General features: G+C 36.8%; 1 protein-coding gene across 1 annotated transcript; it reads right to left on the reverse strand.

Moving 5' to 3' along the window:
- Positions 1 to 1,566: 1,566 nt before the first annotated feature.
- Positions 1,567 to 2,643, reverse strand: LOC308414857 (periphilin-1-like; the record flags this gene model as incomplete). The annotated part of the gene is made up of 1 exon (XM_080910059.1): positions 1,567 to 2,643. One exon carries the CDS (start codon positions 2,641 to 2,643, stop codon positions 1,567 to 1,569), a length of 1,077 nt encoding a protein of 358 aa, XP_080766185.1.
- Positions 2,644 to 14,699: the final 12,056 nt, after the last annotated feature.

Consider the following 14,699-nt stretch of genomic DNA (forward strand, 5'->3'; position numbering starts at 1 on the left):
AAGGCTCACACCTGCCAAACACCCACTCACCAAATTCCAGTCCACTTGCAAATGGCACCTTCCACCTGAGCAAATTGCCAGCTAGTTTTTCTCCTCTGAGGACACCACAGCTTGAAGGTATCCCAGGAATTCTTCTGCACATAGGGAAACTGATAAAATGGAACCACAATCTGAAAACCTCCCAGGGGCTCTGCTGCACACAGAGCAAGAGACCCAACAGTTTGAAAGCCTTCCTGAGTTCTGATATACACAGAAAAAAAAATCCCCGAATTTTGAGGACCTCCCCAGAGAACAGCTACACACAGTCCTACAGCTTTGACTGCTCCTCTGAAGATGCAACAGTCTGAGGGCCTCCCAGAAGATCTGTTGCAACCAGGATAATAAATCAGCAGCTTCTCTGCACCTCTAAAGACCTCACAGTCTGACTGCATCCCAGAAGACCTACCAGAATAGCCACTGCATCCAAGGCAACAAGTCACCAGTGTACATGCCCCTCTAAAGACCCCAAAGTCGGAAGGCAGAAGAGGAGTTCGTTGCAGCCAGGACCACAGACCTACAGGGAGACCTGAAACAACCCAGGGAATAAAGACACAGGATCCAAATAGACACACCCTGACCAGCAAACACCAGGGATAAACAGATGGTAAGAGTCAAGCACAAGACCATAAGCAACAGAAACCAGTATATTTTGGTACCATCAGAACCCAATTCTCCCACCACAGCAACTCAAAATGCTAACAGTGCCCCTATGGTTTGCCACCTCGAATGATCTTAACTCCAGAATAATCTCCTGAGACCCAATGACCAATATCAGACTATCTCAACCCACCAGCTCCCAACAATAACACAGGGACGTTTTGGTATTTACAGATGCTTAGGCCTTATAGCTTAGGCCTGTTCCCAACTAGCTCCTATAACTTAAGTAACCCATTTATTTTGGTCCATGTCTGTCACGTGGCCTGTGACCTCTCATTCAGTCCCTGAAAGTCAGACTTCCTTTGTGTCTGGGTGGCAAGTTCCCTGCACAAATTCTTACCATAGTTCCTATCTCTGCCCTGATGTCCTGCCTTTCCTTCCTCACCTATAGGCGGCCAGTGCTTTATGAAACCAATCAGAAGGTGGTGGTGAATGTTTACCAACTGTGCCGACTCTGCTGACAACGTAGGATAACAATACCAAAGTCCCAACAGTACACAGCACTCTGCAGTACAGAAATCAACACACACAGACAACCTTTATGTGATGCTCAAGATTATTATCCTAAAATATCATGGAACACTATGGAACATGAGTTAAACTCAGAAGCTGCTCTCCAGAACTGCTTTTTTTTTTTTTTTTGAAGATTAATGTAACATTATTTTTAGAGGAAGTGTATGAAGATAAAGTAGAATATCCTACACATAGGGGAAACATTCGAATTAAGATACTTTAAAAGCTATTGAAGATGTTTATTTAATACCAGAAATGTGGTCAGCTATCATAAAGTATTTCTCTTCATCACAAAAGTAAGGATTTACACAGTCCAAAGAGAAAAAAAAAATCTAAAAGATTTTCTTGACCTGGAAACTACTTCTTCTTAAACGGGTCTTCAAAATCTTGAGTAGAATTATCGTACTCAGTAATGAAATGCTTGAGTTCTTCAACACAGCGCTCATGTATTTCATGTAAGTTCTGCCTCAGTGCAAACTGGATAGACTTTTCTAACGAGGGATCTTTCTCAACCAGCATTCTCACCACCATCCCGAAAGTCTCACAGTCTTGTCGGTAAACCTGCTCGATCTCTTTGGTTTTGGAGGCGATGGCTTTAGAGCGGCTGCTAAGCTGGCTGTCTTCACACACTTCTCTGCCATCTGTGGTGTTTGACTCGGGTTCTTCTGTCTGGTCAATAAGTAAGGGTGCCGTGGATCCCTCCTCAAACTCAGAAATTTCAGCCACGTTATTTTCGTCTGCCTTCTCTAGGCTTTCGGTAGCCCACTTGCTTTCAGCCTCAGGAAGTTCCTTCTCAGTTAGCCTGCTGGGTTTGTCTAACACCTTGGGTGAAGAAACTGCTGACGAACTTGATGGTGAAGCATCTCTTGAAGTTTTCAAAGATTGGATGGATCTCTCTTTACTTCTGTGCTGAGACTGATGAAAGGAGTTTGCCCTGCTCCGATCTGGTGAATACCTTCTGCGGCTGACACTGGAGCCGGATCCGCCCACACCGGAGTCCTTCCGGCCTACCGGTGGTTTTCTGAAGAAAGGAGCTTCCCTTTTATGGCGAGAACGATCTCTTGAGTAATGGGAAAAGTAGAAACTTTTTCTTCTAAAGCCATCTCTCATGCCCCTGTAGTAAGGCTGCCGGCTTGTGGAATGATCGTCTCTTGTCCAACTGTAGCCTAATTCATCTCCTCTGCGAGATGGGCCACTTCTTCGATCATGAGAAAAACTGCGGCCCTTGTCACATACTCGGAAGTCAACACGACTGTTATAGAATCTGTAGCCTGCTTCATCAGGTCTGGGTAGCAGAGGCGGTCTCTTGTCTAGGAGAGGTGGTCTCTTTGGCACAACATTAACTACACTGTGGTAGCCATCACTGGGATGGCTCCTGGGAGGCATCCATCCTCTCGGAAGTCGTTTGTAGTCATACCGACCCACAGACCACATTTCATCTCTTGTGGGAGTCACTGAGTTTCACTGCTGCGCCACCGCCACCGCCGCGGCCGCCGCTGCCGCTCGTGAAACCCGCCACGCCACGTCCGCTCGCCACAATGGCACTTCCGGCGTGTGCTGTGACGTCGCCGGTTTCGAGGACACTAAGGAAAAAGCTGTGCACCGCGCTGCTGTCGCAGACGCTCTTGCGCAGAAGCTCTTGCGTGCCCCGGAAGGTAGCTCAAGGGTGGTCGTTAATAACAACAAAAAGAACAGAAAACCCATGTACATATGGAAGCTGAACAACTCTTTCCACATTGATAATTTGGTCATGGAAGAAAAAACGAACAAAATTAAAGACTTCCTGGAATTCGATGAAAATGATGACACAGCATACACAAACTTATGGGACACAATGAAAGCAGTGTAAAAAGGAAAATTTATAACACCAAGTAGCTCAATAAAGAAATTGGAGAGACCCTACAGTAGTACCTTAATAACACACCTAAGAGCTCGAGAACAAAAAGGAGCAAACCTACACAAGAGGATTTGTTGCAGTAAATATTAAATGAGTGGCTTAACCTTTTATCCATAGCTTGTGCCAGCTCCAGCAGGGCCATCTAGCACTATGGTGATCTCTAATTTGGTGGCCTTATCCTGCCTCTATAAATGTTATGGTTCATTCCACTGTCCCTGTTTCTGTCCCAGAGGAAATGTCTACCCTAGTATGCTGCTTTCACTCAGTTCCCCTTGACTTGCTGTTGCCAAGCCATAGACACACACATCCCAACTCTGTTGCAGGCTTTATGCATTGTGCCACTACACACTCTGAATTCAATCAAGTATTCACAACAAAGAACACACCAAACTACTCTTATCCAACAGGCATAAGATAATTTCCCAACCTTTATAAGTTAAATTATCTTGTACATTTCCATCCCTTATAAAACATTCATTACAACCTTGCTTATGAAGAGATGTGTCGAGGGAAACAAAAGCATCTGCTTGCATCTTTGTTCCTTGTGGAATTCCCTCCTGCCAAGGCTTAATGCCCCAGTGTAGAAAAATGTCTGGGCTGGGAAGTGGGAGAAGATAGGTAGGTTATGGAACACCCTCATAGAAGCAAGGAGAGGGGGAATGCGATAGGGGAATAGAGGGGAGTCTGGAAAGGGGGATAACATTTGAAATGTAAATAAATATATCCAATAAAATCAGGAAAAAATGCTCTGACTTAGATTTTCTTCTTGTCTGAAGGAACTTCACAGGACAAAAAATGGAGACCATGGGAGAAAGAAGGTCTAGTGACAGGTCCAAATTAAAAGCCAGCTCCAGGGGAAGGCCAGGTTCCCAGGGCCCTGACACTGTTACTGATGCTGTGTTGTGCCAGTAGACAGAATCCTAGCATTGCTGCCCTATGAGAAGTTTAACAATCAACTGAAAGGGTCAGATGAAAATACTAGCACCCAACCTGTGGACAGAAGCCAGGGATCCCTGTGGTTGAATTGGCACAAAGCTAGAAGAAGCTGAGGAGGAGGGCAGACCCTTGAGAAAACCAGCAGTTTCAACCAACTTGGACCCCAGAGACCTTTCAGACACTGAACCACCAACCAGGCAGCATATACCAGCTGAGATGAGGCTCCCAACACATATTCAGCAGAGGACTGTTGGGTCTGAGCTTAGTCATAGATGATGTGCCTAACCCTCTAACGACTGGATGTCCCAGGGAGTTTGGAGATATGATGGGGTGGGGATGAAGGTTGGGGCATCCTCTTGGAGACTGAAGCAAGTGGGGCGAAAAAAAATATGGGATGAGAAAGAAAGGTTGGACTGGGAGTGAGATAACGACTGGACTATAAAAAGTTAAATAAAATAAAATAATTAAAGTTTACAAATACACTTTTGTTTTTAGAAATAGTCTTGAAATTTTGTATAGTCATTGTTGTGTTCTGCAGACATGTAGAGCAAGGGTGCCAAGAAACAAAGATTTCAATATGACAGTTCATTGAAATTTTCCTCTTAAGAGTCCAGTGACTTGATATTACAGGGCAGGTTGGTGCCCATGAGGTCTTCCAATTACTTCTTTTAGGAGAAGGGGAGAGATGAGCTCATGGGATGGAATATATGATGGTGAAATTGAGGGAAAGGAATGGAGCTGTGATCAGGTTGTAAAATGCATAAATAAATAAATAAATAAATAAACAAATAAATAAACAAATAAACAAACAAACAAGAAAAATGATACCGTGAGTTTCAAGAAACTTATTGTGGAAATTAGAGGACAATGAAATTTACTAATATTCGGGAAAATGTAAGAAGTTGGAGAACAAAAGATAAAGGAGCATATTATAAGTATTCAGGAACAATAATTAGTTCTAGAAAAGAAAATCCTGTTTTCAAGGAGGGAGAAGAGTTCTCAAAGTTCTATAAATTGGATTATTATGCTGTTTGGTAGTTATGCATTAAATTTTATCAAATTGAGTTCATTTTTCAGAGTGAAGTAATTCATTAATTAAGTATATGAATAAGTGAGACTTCTAAGATAATTATTTTCTTCCCAGCGTAAACATTAAAAATAGTAAGATGATTAGTACCTGTAATAAGCTCTTTGGGGAAAATTCTTACCAAATACTTCATATGGAAATGTTATCATAATCAATTTATTTAAATAATAATAACTTTAAGATGATTTCATTATACCTAACTTTTCTGGTGGTAAGCATTAAGAGAAACAATATAAGTTACATAGTTTCACAATGTTTAAGGAAACCAAAGAACATTTGTTTTATAGAATCTAGGGATTTATGACTTTTAAATCTATGTAACATTTCTTTGAACTTGCTAGTGTTCAAATAATAGCCCCAATATCTAGAGTAGCTTTCTACCAAAAGAAAGACAGAACAGAATATAGATGATTTACAAAAATTGTAATTACTACACTGTTAATAAATCTGAGAAAAATTAATTTTAAACCAAAGATTCAAAATAACAGCAGTTTATCAAGGAAACAAACATTTTTATCATAAACTTCTTTCTTCATATAGAATTAAACACAACCAGAAAACTCTGTCACTATCCCTCCCACCTCTCTCCCATAAATAGCATACAAAAAGCCTAGATTTCTACTTATAGTCATTCATCCATTGGCAGTCAATACTAGTAGCTACATGCTTCTTTGTTTGCTTATTGGTTAGTGTCTAAAGAGGCCAAATAAAGACACTTGGTTTTTAGCACTTCAAGCAGAAAATCTGATGTCTCTGTTTACCATCTCCTCTATTGTCAACACATACCACATAGGCACCTTCAACCTCCATTCACTCAGAGAGAGCTATAACTACCCCTTCACACAATGTAGATAAAAGCTAAATGACAAGTCCAGAATTTTACACCTTCCTGTCTTCCATGTGGCACATCCCTAACAAATATGGTTTTAGTGAAAACCCAAAATAGGTTTATATCAAACTTCAACATTTCAGTATTTTCAATGTTTCAGATAAAAGTGAAAAATTTAACATCAAAAACAATGTAATCACAATTAAAAAAAAAAAAACCACAAGTTACGGGTATTAACGTTTAGTCAAGAAAAATATAAAAAATCTTTTAAGATGACTTAAAAGTGCCTGTCAAACAATGACTTTATTGGGCAACTATGAATGTGTTTGAAACAAATAAGAACTAGAGACTCTTCTCAAGCAATAGAAAATATAATCTAATACAAATTCTACAAATGAAAACTATGAAATTACTACAGTAAAAAGATGTAAATGAGAAAGAAATGCAACAATGAACTTGAAAATAGAATATTAGGGTCTAAATGACCTTAACAGACTATAGACAGAAGAAAATTGTGACATCAATAAAAAGTCTAATATTCAGGTTGTTGGCCATTTGGAAGAAGGAAAAGGACAAAAATAAACAAATAATGTCAAAATTTTCTAGTTTCATGATAATTATAATAATTTAGATTAAGGAATATCAACAAACCACAAATATATTAAACCAAATGTAGAATATGATGAGGCATATTATAATGACACTTCAATAATTAAAAATGAAATATTATCGAAGGAGTTATGGGGAAATTATATATGACCTATTACATGGAAGCAATTCAACTGGCAATAGAATTCTCTGTCGAAATCTTAGCGGTCAGAAGGTTACTGCATTTGTATAGTGTTGATGCATTTGACTAGTCGGAAGGCTAACGCTAATGGGATTTATTAGATTGGCTTATAAGCTGTGGTTTCACTATTCTAATAATGGCCAGCTCTTTACAAAATCTCCAAGAATCCAAGAATTGTTGTGTCTATGAAGGTGGATGTCTCAGCTGGTCTTTAGTATACATCAGAATGTGAAAGAAATAGATAAGGAAAATATTATCTATTTCCATCCATTTGTCTAATAAATTTGTGAAGTCACCATTTTGAATAGCTGAACAGTACTGTATTGTGTAAATGTACCACATTTTCTTTACCCATTCCTCTGTTGAAGGACATCTTGTTTTGTTTCCAGTTTCTAGCTATTATAAATAACGCTGCTATGAACATACTGGAGCATATGTCCTTGTTATATGTTGGATCATTTTTTCAGTTTATGTCTGGAAGTGGTATGTCTGGTTCCTGAGGTAGTACTATGTCCAATGTTCTGAGGAACTGCCAGACAGGTTTCCAGAGTGGTCATACCAGTTTGCAATACCACCAATAATGGAAGATTGTTCCTTTCTCCACTTCCTCATCACCATCTGCTGTCACCTGAGTTTTTTATCTTACCATTCTGACTGGTGTTAGGTGGAATCTCAAGGTTGTTTTGATTTCCATTTTCCAGATGACTAGGGATGTTGAACATTTCTTTAAGTGCTTCTTGGCGATAAAATATTCCTCAGTTGAGAATTCTTTGTTTAGCTCTTTAACGCATTCTTTTAATGTCTCCAAGATATTTGAATTAGTAAGGATATTTGTAGGACAACTCCCAAGGATATAGCAGTATAATCATGTTTACAGAAACTTACTTAGAGGTGCATGACAAACCACTTATTTCTTTGCTAATATCAAGCATTTTTAAAAATTTAAATAAGAAGCAACACAAGCTTGTAAAATAATCTACAATTTATAAATATGTTTCATAGAATCCAATGCTCTGTTCTAGCCAGCAAAAAATGACTTAACGATACATGTTTAGCTCCTATATCTTTTCAAACTTTGATAACCTTAAATTATTTGGATAAACTGAATCATAAAAAAACAGTGATATTCTGTAATGGTATACTGAAATAATATAAATAAATAAACACATAAATACGTAAACAAACAAGCAAACAAAGTTAGTACCTAAACTCTCTGTGGACTAATGTCTTCATTCTTTAAATTTTTATTCTTATGTGAAAGGGGTTTTAGTTATATCGTCAATTAGAAATTCAAGGCTCAAATATAACAAAAAATTAAACTGCAAAGTCCTAATCTTATAAAAGCTACTAATCTTTTTTTTTCCTTTTCCATATTCCACATTTCATTTATTTGTTGAGAACTTAGAAACCTCTCTGTAATTGCAATTTTCTTGAGTGTAGAAACTTCTTATATTTTTCATGAATAAGCAAGTTTATTTATTTATTTACTTTAAACTTTATTTAAAAAAAAGATAAAAGAAAAATTTATAAACATTTTTGCATAAATGTATACAAATACATTTTTGTCAGTGCTTGGCTTTTTTTATTTTAAGGTTTGATACTCTGCATTAAGGTCTTACTAGTTTACAATGAGCAAAATGTACATGTAAAACAGGATGTAACCTGGAATTAGCCAAAGTTTCTTGGTGTGTAAAGATTGAGCATAATGGTTTTCTTTTTTGGTTGTTTTTTTTTTTTTTTTTTTTCTTGAACTTCACACAGTCTGTGAGTTGTTTCTGGGGCAGTCTGATCCACTGGGGTTACCATCCCACTATCAGTGACTACATATTATGTCTGTTCTTTTGTGACTGGGTTATCTCACTCAGGATGATAATCTCTAGATGCAACCATTTTCTAAGAATTTGGTTAAGTCATTGTTTCTGATAGCTGAGTAGTACTCCATTGTGTAAATGTACCACAATTTTTGTATCCATTCATCTACTTAAGGACATCTGGGTTATTTCCACCTTCTGGCTATTATAAATAGGGTTGCTATGAACATTGTGGTGCATGTATCTTTGTTGAATATTGGAGTGTCTCTGGGGTATATGCCTAGAAGTGGAATAGCTAGATATTCAGGTAGTACTATGTCCAATTTTCTGAGGAACCAACAGACTGATTTCCAGAGTGATTGTATCAGTTTAAAACCCCACCAACAGTGGAGAAGTCTTCCTCTTTCTCCACAACCTCGCCAACATCTGGTGTCCTTTAAGTTTTGGATCATGGCCAATCTGGTGTGAGGTGGAATCACAGGGTTGTTTTGATTTGCATTTCCCTGATGGCTAAGGATTTCTAGTACTTCCTTAGATGTTTTTCAGCCATTAGATATTCCTCAATTGAGAACCCATTTTTAATAGGGTTGTTTTATTCTCTGGTGTCTAGCTTTTTGAATTTTTTGTATACCTTGGATATTAGGCCTCTATCTAATGTAAGGTTGGTAAAGACCTTTTCCTACTCTGTTGGCTGCCGTTTTGTTTTCTTGACAGTGTCCTTAGCCTTACAGAAACTTTGCAATTACATTAGGTCCCATTTGTCAATCTTTGACCTTAGAGCAGTAGCCATTGGTGTTCTGTTCAGAAAATTTTCTCCTGTCCCTACGTGTTCTAAGGTTTTCCCTAATTTCTCATCTAATACTTTCAGTGTACCTAGTTTAATGTGGAGATCTTTGATCCACGTACACTTGAGCTTTGTACAAGGAGATAAGAAAGGGTCTGTTTTCATTCTTCTGCATGCTGAGTGCCAGTTGGACCAGCACCATTTTGTAAATAGGCTGTCCTTTTTCCATTGAATGTTTACAGCACCTTTATCAAAAAACTGGTGACCATGTATGTGAGGGCTCATTTCTTGATCTTCTATTCTATTCCATTGATCTATATGCGTATTTCTGTACCAGTTCCATGCAGTTTTTAGCACAATTGCCTTGTAATATAGCTTGAGGTCAGGTATAGTGATTCCTGCAGATGTTTTCTTGTTGAGGATGGATTTCGCTATTCTAGGTCTTTTGTTATTCCAGATGAAATTGCACATTGCTCTTTCCAGCTCAATGAACAATTGGGTTGGAATTTTGACGGGGATTGCACTGAATCCGTAGATTACTTTTGGTAAGATGGCCATTTTAAAAATGTTGATCCTTCCAATCCATGAGCATAAGAGATCTTTCCATTTTCTGAGATCTACCTCAATTTCCTTTTTAGAAGTTTGAATTTCTTTTCATACAGGTCCTTCACTTGCTTAGTTAGAGTCACACCTAGGTATTTCATAGTTTTTGTGATTATTGTGAAGGGTATCTTTCCCCTAATTTCTTTTCTTAGGTTTGTCCTTTGAATATAAGAAGGCTATTCATTTGTTTGAGTTAATTTTATATCCAGCCAGTTTGCTGAACTTGTTTATCAGCTGTAGGAGTTCTCTGGTGGAATTTGTAGGGTGGCTTAAGTACAATATCATGTCATCTGCAAATAGTGATGTTTTTACTTCTTCATTTCCAATTTGTATCCCTTTGATTTCCTTTTGCTGTCTAAATGCTCTAGCCAAGACTTCCAGTTCTATGTTGAATAGGTAGGGGGAAAGTGGGCAGCCTTGTAAAGTCCCTGATTTTTTATTTATATTTTAAATATTATCCCCTTTCCCAGTTTTTCTCCATAGACCTCCTATCCTATTGGCCATCCAGGGACTGTCCACATATTTCTAAAAGATAATTTTTGGAGAAAATAAAATATTGTTAACAAAATATGTTTGGGAAATTTAATAGTTTCATTTTCTATTAAAATAACATTTTATTAGGTACCCCCTAAATCCTGACAGTCAAGCGTCTTGATAAAATAAATTGCTTAAATCTAAATTTTCCAGAGAAGGTTTTTAATTGAAATGCTCTGGCATTTTCATTAATATTTGCCATTATGCTTTGTTCATGTTTGCTCATCCACTACCTTCTCCATCTCCCCTTCCTTTTTACCTGCCAGTTACAGCTTGTCACTTCCATCTCATCAAATAGTCCTTCTTATTTGAATCAAAGATGAAGAGCTGAATCTAAATTTTCTATATAAGAGAACACATGTAATATATTGTCTTTATCCTTTTTCTCCTAACTTCACCACATTTCTGTATTATGTCTCTCATATACTCCAAACATTATGATTCTACTTTCATGTTACATGTAAATCATTTTCATATTGTCATAGATGTATGTACTTAAATTTATATATCAAACACAAGAGAAAATGTCTAAAACTGACTTTCTTTTTTTCTCTTACAACTTTACTTAAAAAAGAGGGATACATATACAGATTTTTAAAAGCATTTTGAAACTGACTTTCTGAGCCCTGATAATTTTATTCATCATGGTAATCTTAAGATCTAACCATTTCCTTCCAAATTGACAATATTTTCTTTTAAAGCTGAATAATGATCTATTTCTTTGACAAGATGATTTAGATTATTTTAACTATGTACCAAATAATGGTATGTATGACACTTCTATTTTCAGTTTTCAGAAGAACCTTTTAACTGGTTTGCATGTGGCTGTAGAATTTGCATGCGTATGTATTGGATTTAATGATTCCTTTTTTCATTTGTCATTGATAACATTTGTTATCATTTGTTATCTTGATGATAGCCATTATAACTGAGAGATAGAATCTCATTGTAGTTTTAACAGCTAAGTGTATTGAACACATTTTCCATATATTAACTAGTGTTTGTATTTCTCTTCCAAGGACCTGTCTATGTAATTCATTTTTCTATTTATTTATTGGATGATTTGTTTTCATTAGCACTTGATTTTTCTTCTAATCAATTTTACGTAGACTACACATTTTAAATAATTTGAATATATATAATAGTACTGAGAGTGTTCGTATCAACATAACAGTCTATTTATTCTAAACCTAACACCTCTTATAGACATAATATGTTCATGAAGTACAGGAAATTACTATATTATTGCTATGAATAAATTTCTTAGATTAAATGTCTCCAGTTTACCATCAATTTTTTTTGTTTTGTATTTTTTTTTTGTTTTTATACTACTGGATGTATCCCAGATCTGAACACTTCCTTAATTTGACATTTGTGAGAGTTTTTCAGGCTTTATTTAATTTTTATAACTCTGTCAGTTTTGAAGAATAATTATTGAGCATTTGTAGAATGTCCTTTAAATTGAGTAAGTCTGAAGTAATTTCTCATGATTAGATGAAGGTTATAGGATTTTGAAAGAAATATAGCAGAGGTGAAGTGCCCTTCTCATCACATCTTTTTAGAGACATGGCTGCCCGTTATCACCATGACACATTATTAGTAAACTTAACCTTGGTCACTTGGTTAAGTGGTGTTATTAAAACTTTATCCATTATAAAATTACATTGTATATTTTTAAATTGAGTTCCTAAATCCAGAAAACCCTCAACAGCTATTTTCCTTTTGGATATAATTTTTATTGATATTCTGTATGAAGAGTAGTGTTTCTGGTATATTGTGCTGGGTTAATATAAAGTATCTAACATTTTTAGTTAGTCACTTGATCAGATATACATTTACCAAATAAAAAACTATTCAAGTTTTTCATGAATGGAAGTAGGAGTTCTGAGACATTCTCCTTTATCACCTAGTTCATTAATTATTTCAAAGGAAATTTGTTCAGTGAAATGTGATTTTACTTGTCAAAAGATGTATTATGTCATTCTGTTTTTCAATTATTAAGATGTCAGGTTTTTATTAATTAAGTTATTTATTTATTTATATTCCAATCACAGCTTGCCTTCTCTCCTCTCATTCATGTCCCTTCATCTTTTTTTTAAACGACTTTATTTTACAAAACAAAGATAAATGTACAGATTTAAACATTTTTTGCTTAAAATTATACATTTTTGTCAGTACTGTTTTTTCAGACATTAAAATAAATTTTACATAAAACCATGTGAATATGTTTTTTAGTCAGTACTTGATTTTTTCCAAGGGCTTGACAGTATGCATTGAAAACCTACTAGTTGTATTAAGCGTAAAGTACATGCAAAACTAAACGCAACATGGAAATAGTCAAAGTCTTCTTGTTTTGTGAATATATGTATATTTTTTGTTTTCTTTATTTCTTGGACTTCATACAGTCTGTGAGTTGTTTCTGGGGGAGTGTAAGCCTCTGGGGTTAGCATCCCACTATCAGTGCCTGCATATTATGTCTGTTCTTTTGTGACTGGGTTATCTCACTCAGGATGATCTTCTCTAGATGCAGCAATTTTCTTAAGAATTTGGTTAAGTCATTGTTTCTGGTGGCTGAGTAGTATTCCATTGTGTATATGTACCACAATTTTTGCATCCATTCATCTTCTGAAGGACATCTGGGTTCCTTCCAGCTTCTGGCTATTATAAAGAGAGCCGCTATGAACATTGTTGTGCATATATCTTTGTTGTGTATTAACGTGTCTCTGGGGTATATGCCCAGAAGTGGAATAGCTGGGTCTTCAGGTAGTACTATATCCAATTTTCTGAGGTATCGCCAGACAGATTTCCAGAGTGGTTGTATTAACTTGCAACCCCACCAACAGTGGAGAAGTGTTCCTCTTTCTCCGCAGCCTCGCCAGCATCTGCTGTCATCTGAGTTTTGGATCTTGGCCAATCTGACTAGTGTGAGGTGAAATCTTAGGGTTGTTTTGATTTCCATTTCCCTGATGGCTAAGGATGTCGAGCACTTCCTCAGATGTTTCTCGGCCATTCGGTGTTCCTCAACTGAAAATGATTTGTTTAGCTCTGTACCCCATTTTTTAATAGGGTTATTTGATTCTCTGGTGTCCAGCTTTTTGAGTTCCTTGTACACCTTGGATATTAGGCCTCTATCTGATGTGGTGTTGGTAAAGATCTTTTCCCACTCTGTTGGTTGCCGTTTTGTTTTCTTGAGGATGTCCTTAGCCTTACAGAAACTTTGCAATCTCATTAGTCCCATTTGTTAATATTTGACCTTAGAGCTTGAGCCATTGGTGTTTTGTTCAGGAAATTTTCTCCTGTGCCTATGTGTTCTAAGGTTTTCCCTACTTTCTCATCTAATAGTTTCAGTGTATCTGGTTTAATGTGGAGATCTTTAATCCACTTACACTTGAGCTTTGTACAAAGAGATAAAAACGGGTCTATTTTCATTCTTTTGCATGTTGAGTGCCAGTTGGACCAGCACCATTTGTTGAATAGGCTGTCCTTTTTCCATTGAATGTTTACTGCTCCTTTGTCAAAAATCAGGTGACTATATACATGAGGGCTCATTTCTGGATCTTCTATTCTATTCCATTGATCCACTTGCCTATTTCTGTACCAGTACCATGCAGTTTTCAGCACAATTGCCTTGTAATATAGCTTGAGGTCAGGGATAGTGATTCCCGCAGATGTTTTTTTGTTCTTGAGGATGGATTTCGCTATTCTAGGTCTTTTGTTATTCCATATGAAATTGCACATTGATCTTTCCAATTCCATGAAGAACTGGGTTGGAATTTTGATGGGGATTGCATTGAATCTGTAGGTTGCTTTTGGTAGGATGGCCATTTTTAAGATGTTGATCTTTCCAATCCATGAGCATGGGAGATCTTTCCATTTTCTGAGATCCTCCTCAATTTCTTTTTTTAGAGGTTTGAAGTTCTTGTCATACAGGTCCTTCACTTCCTTAGTTAGAGTCACACCAAGGTATTTCATAGTTTTTGTAACGATTGTGAAGGGTACCTTTTCCCTAATTTCTTTCTCCACATGTTTGTCCTTTGAGTATAGGAAGGCTACTGATTTGTTTGAGTTAAATTTGTATCCGGCCACTTTGCTGAACTTGTTTATCAGCTGTAGGAGTTCTCTGGTGGAATTTTTGGGGTCACTCAAGTACACTATCATGTCATCAGCAAAGAGTGATGTTTTTATCTCTTCCTTTCTGATTTGTATCCCCTTGATCTCC

This window comes from Micromys minutus, assembly GCF_963924665.1.
Source record: "Micromys minutus genome assembly, chromosome: X".
In the NCBI taxonomy this organism is placed as follows: domain Eukaryota; kingdom Metazoa; phylum Chordata; class Mammalia; order Rodentia; family Muridae; genus Micromys; species Micromys minutus.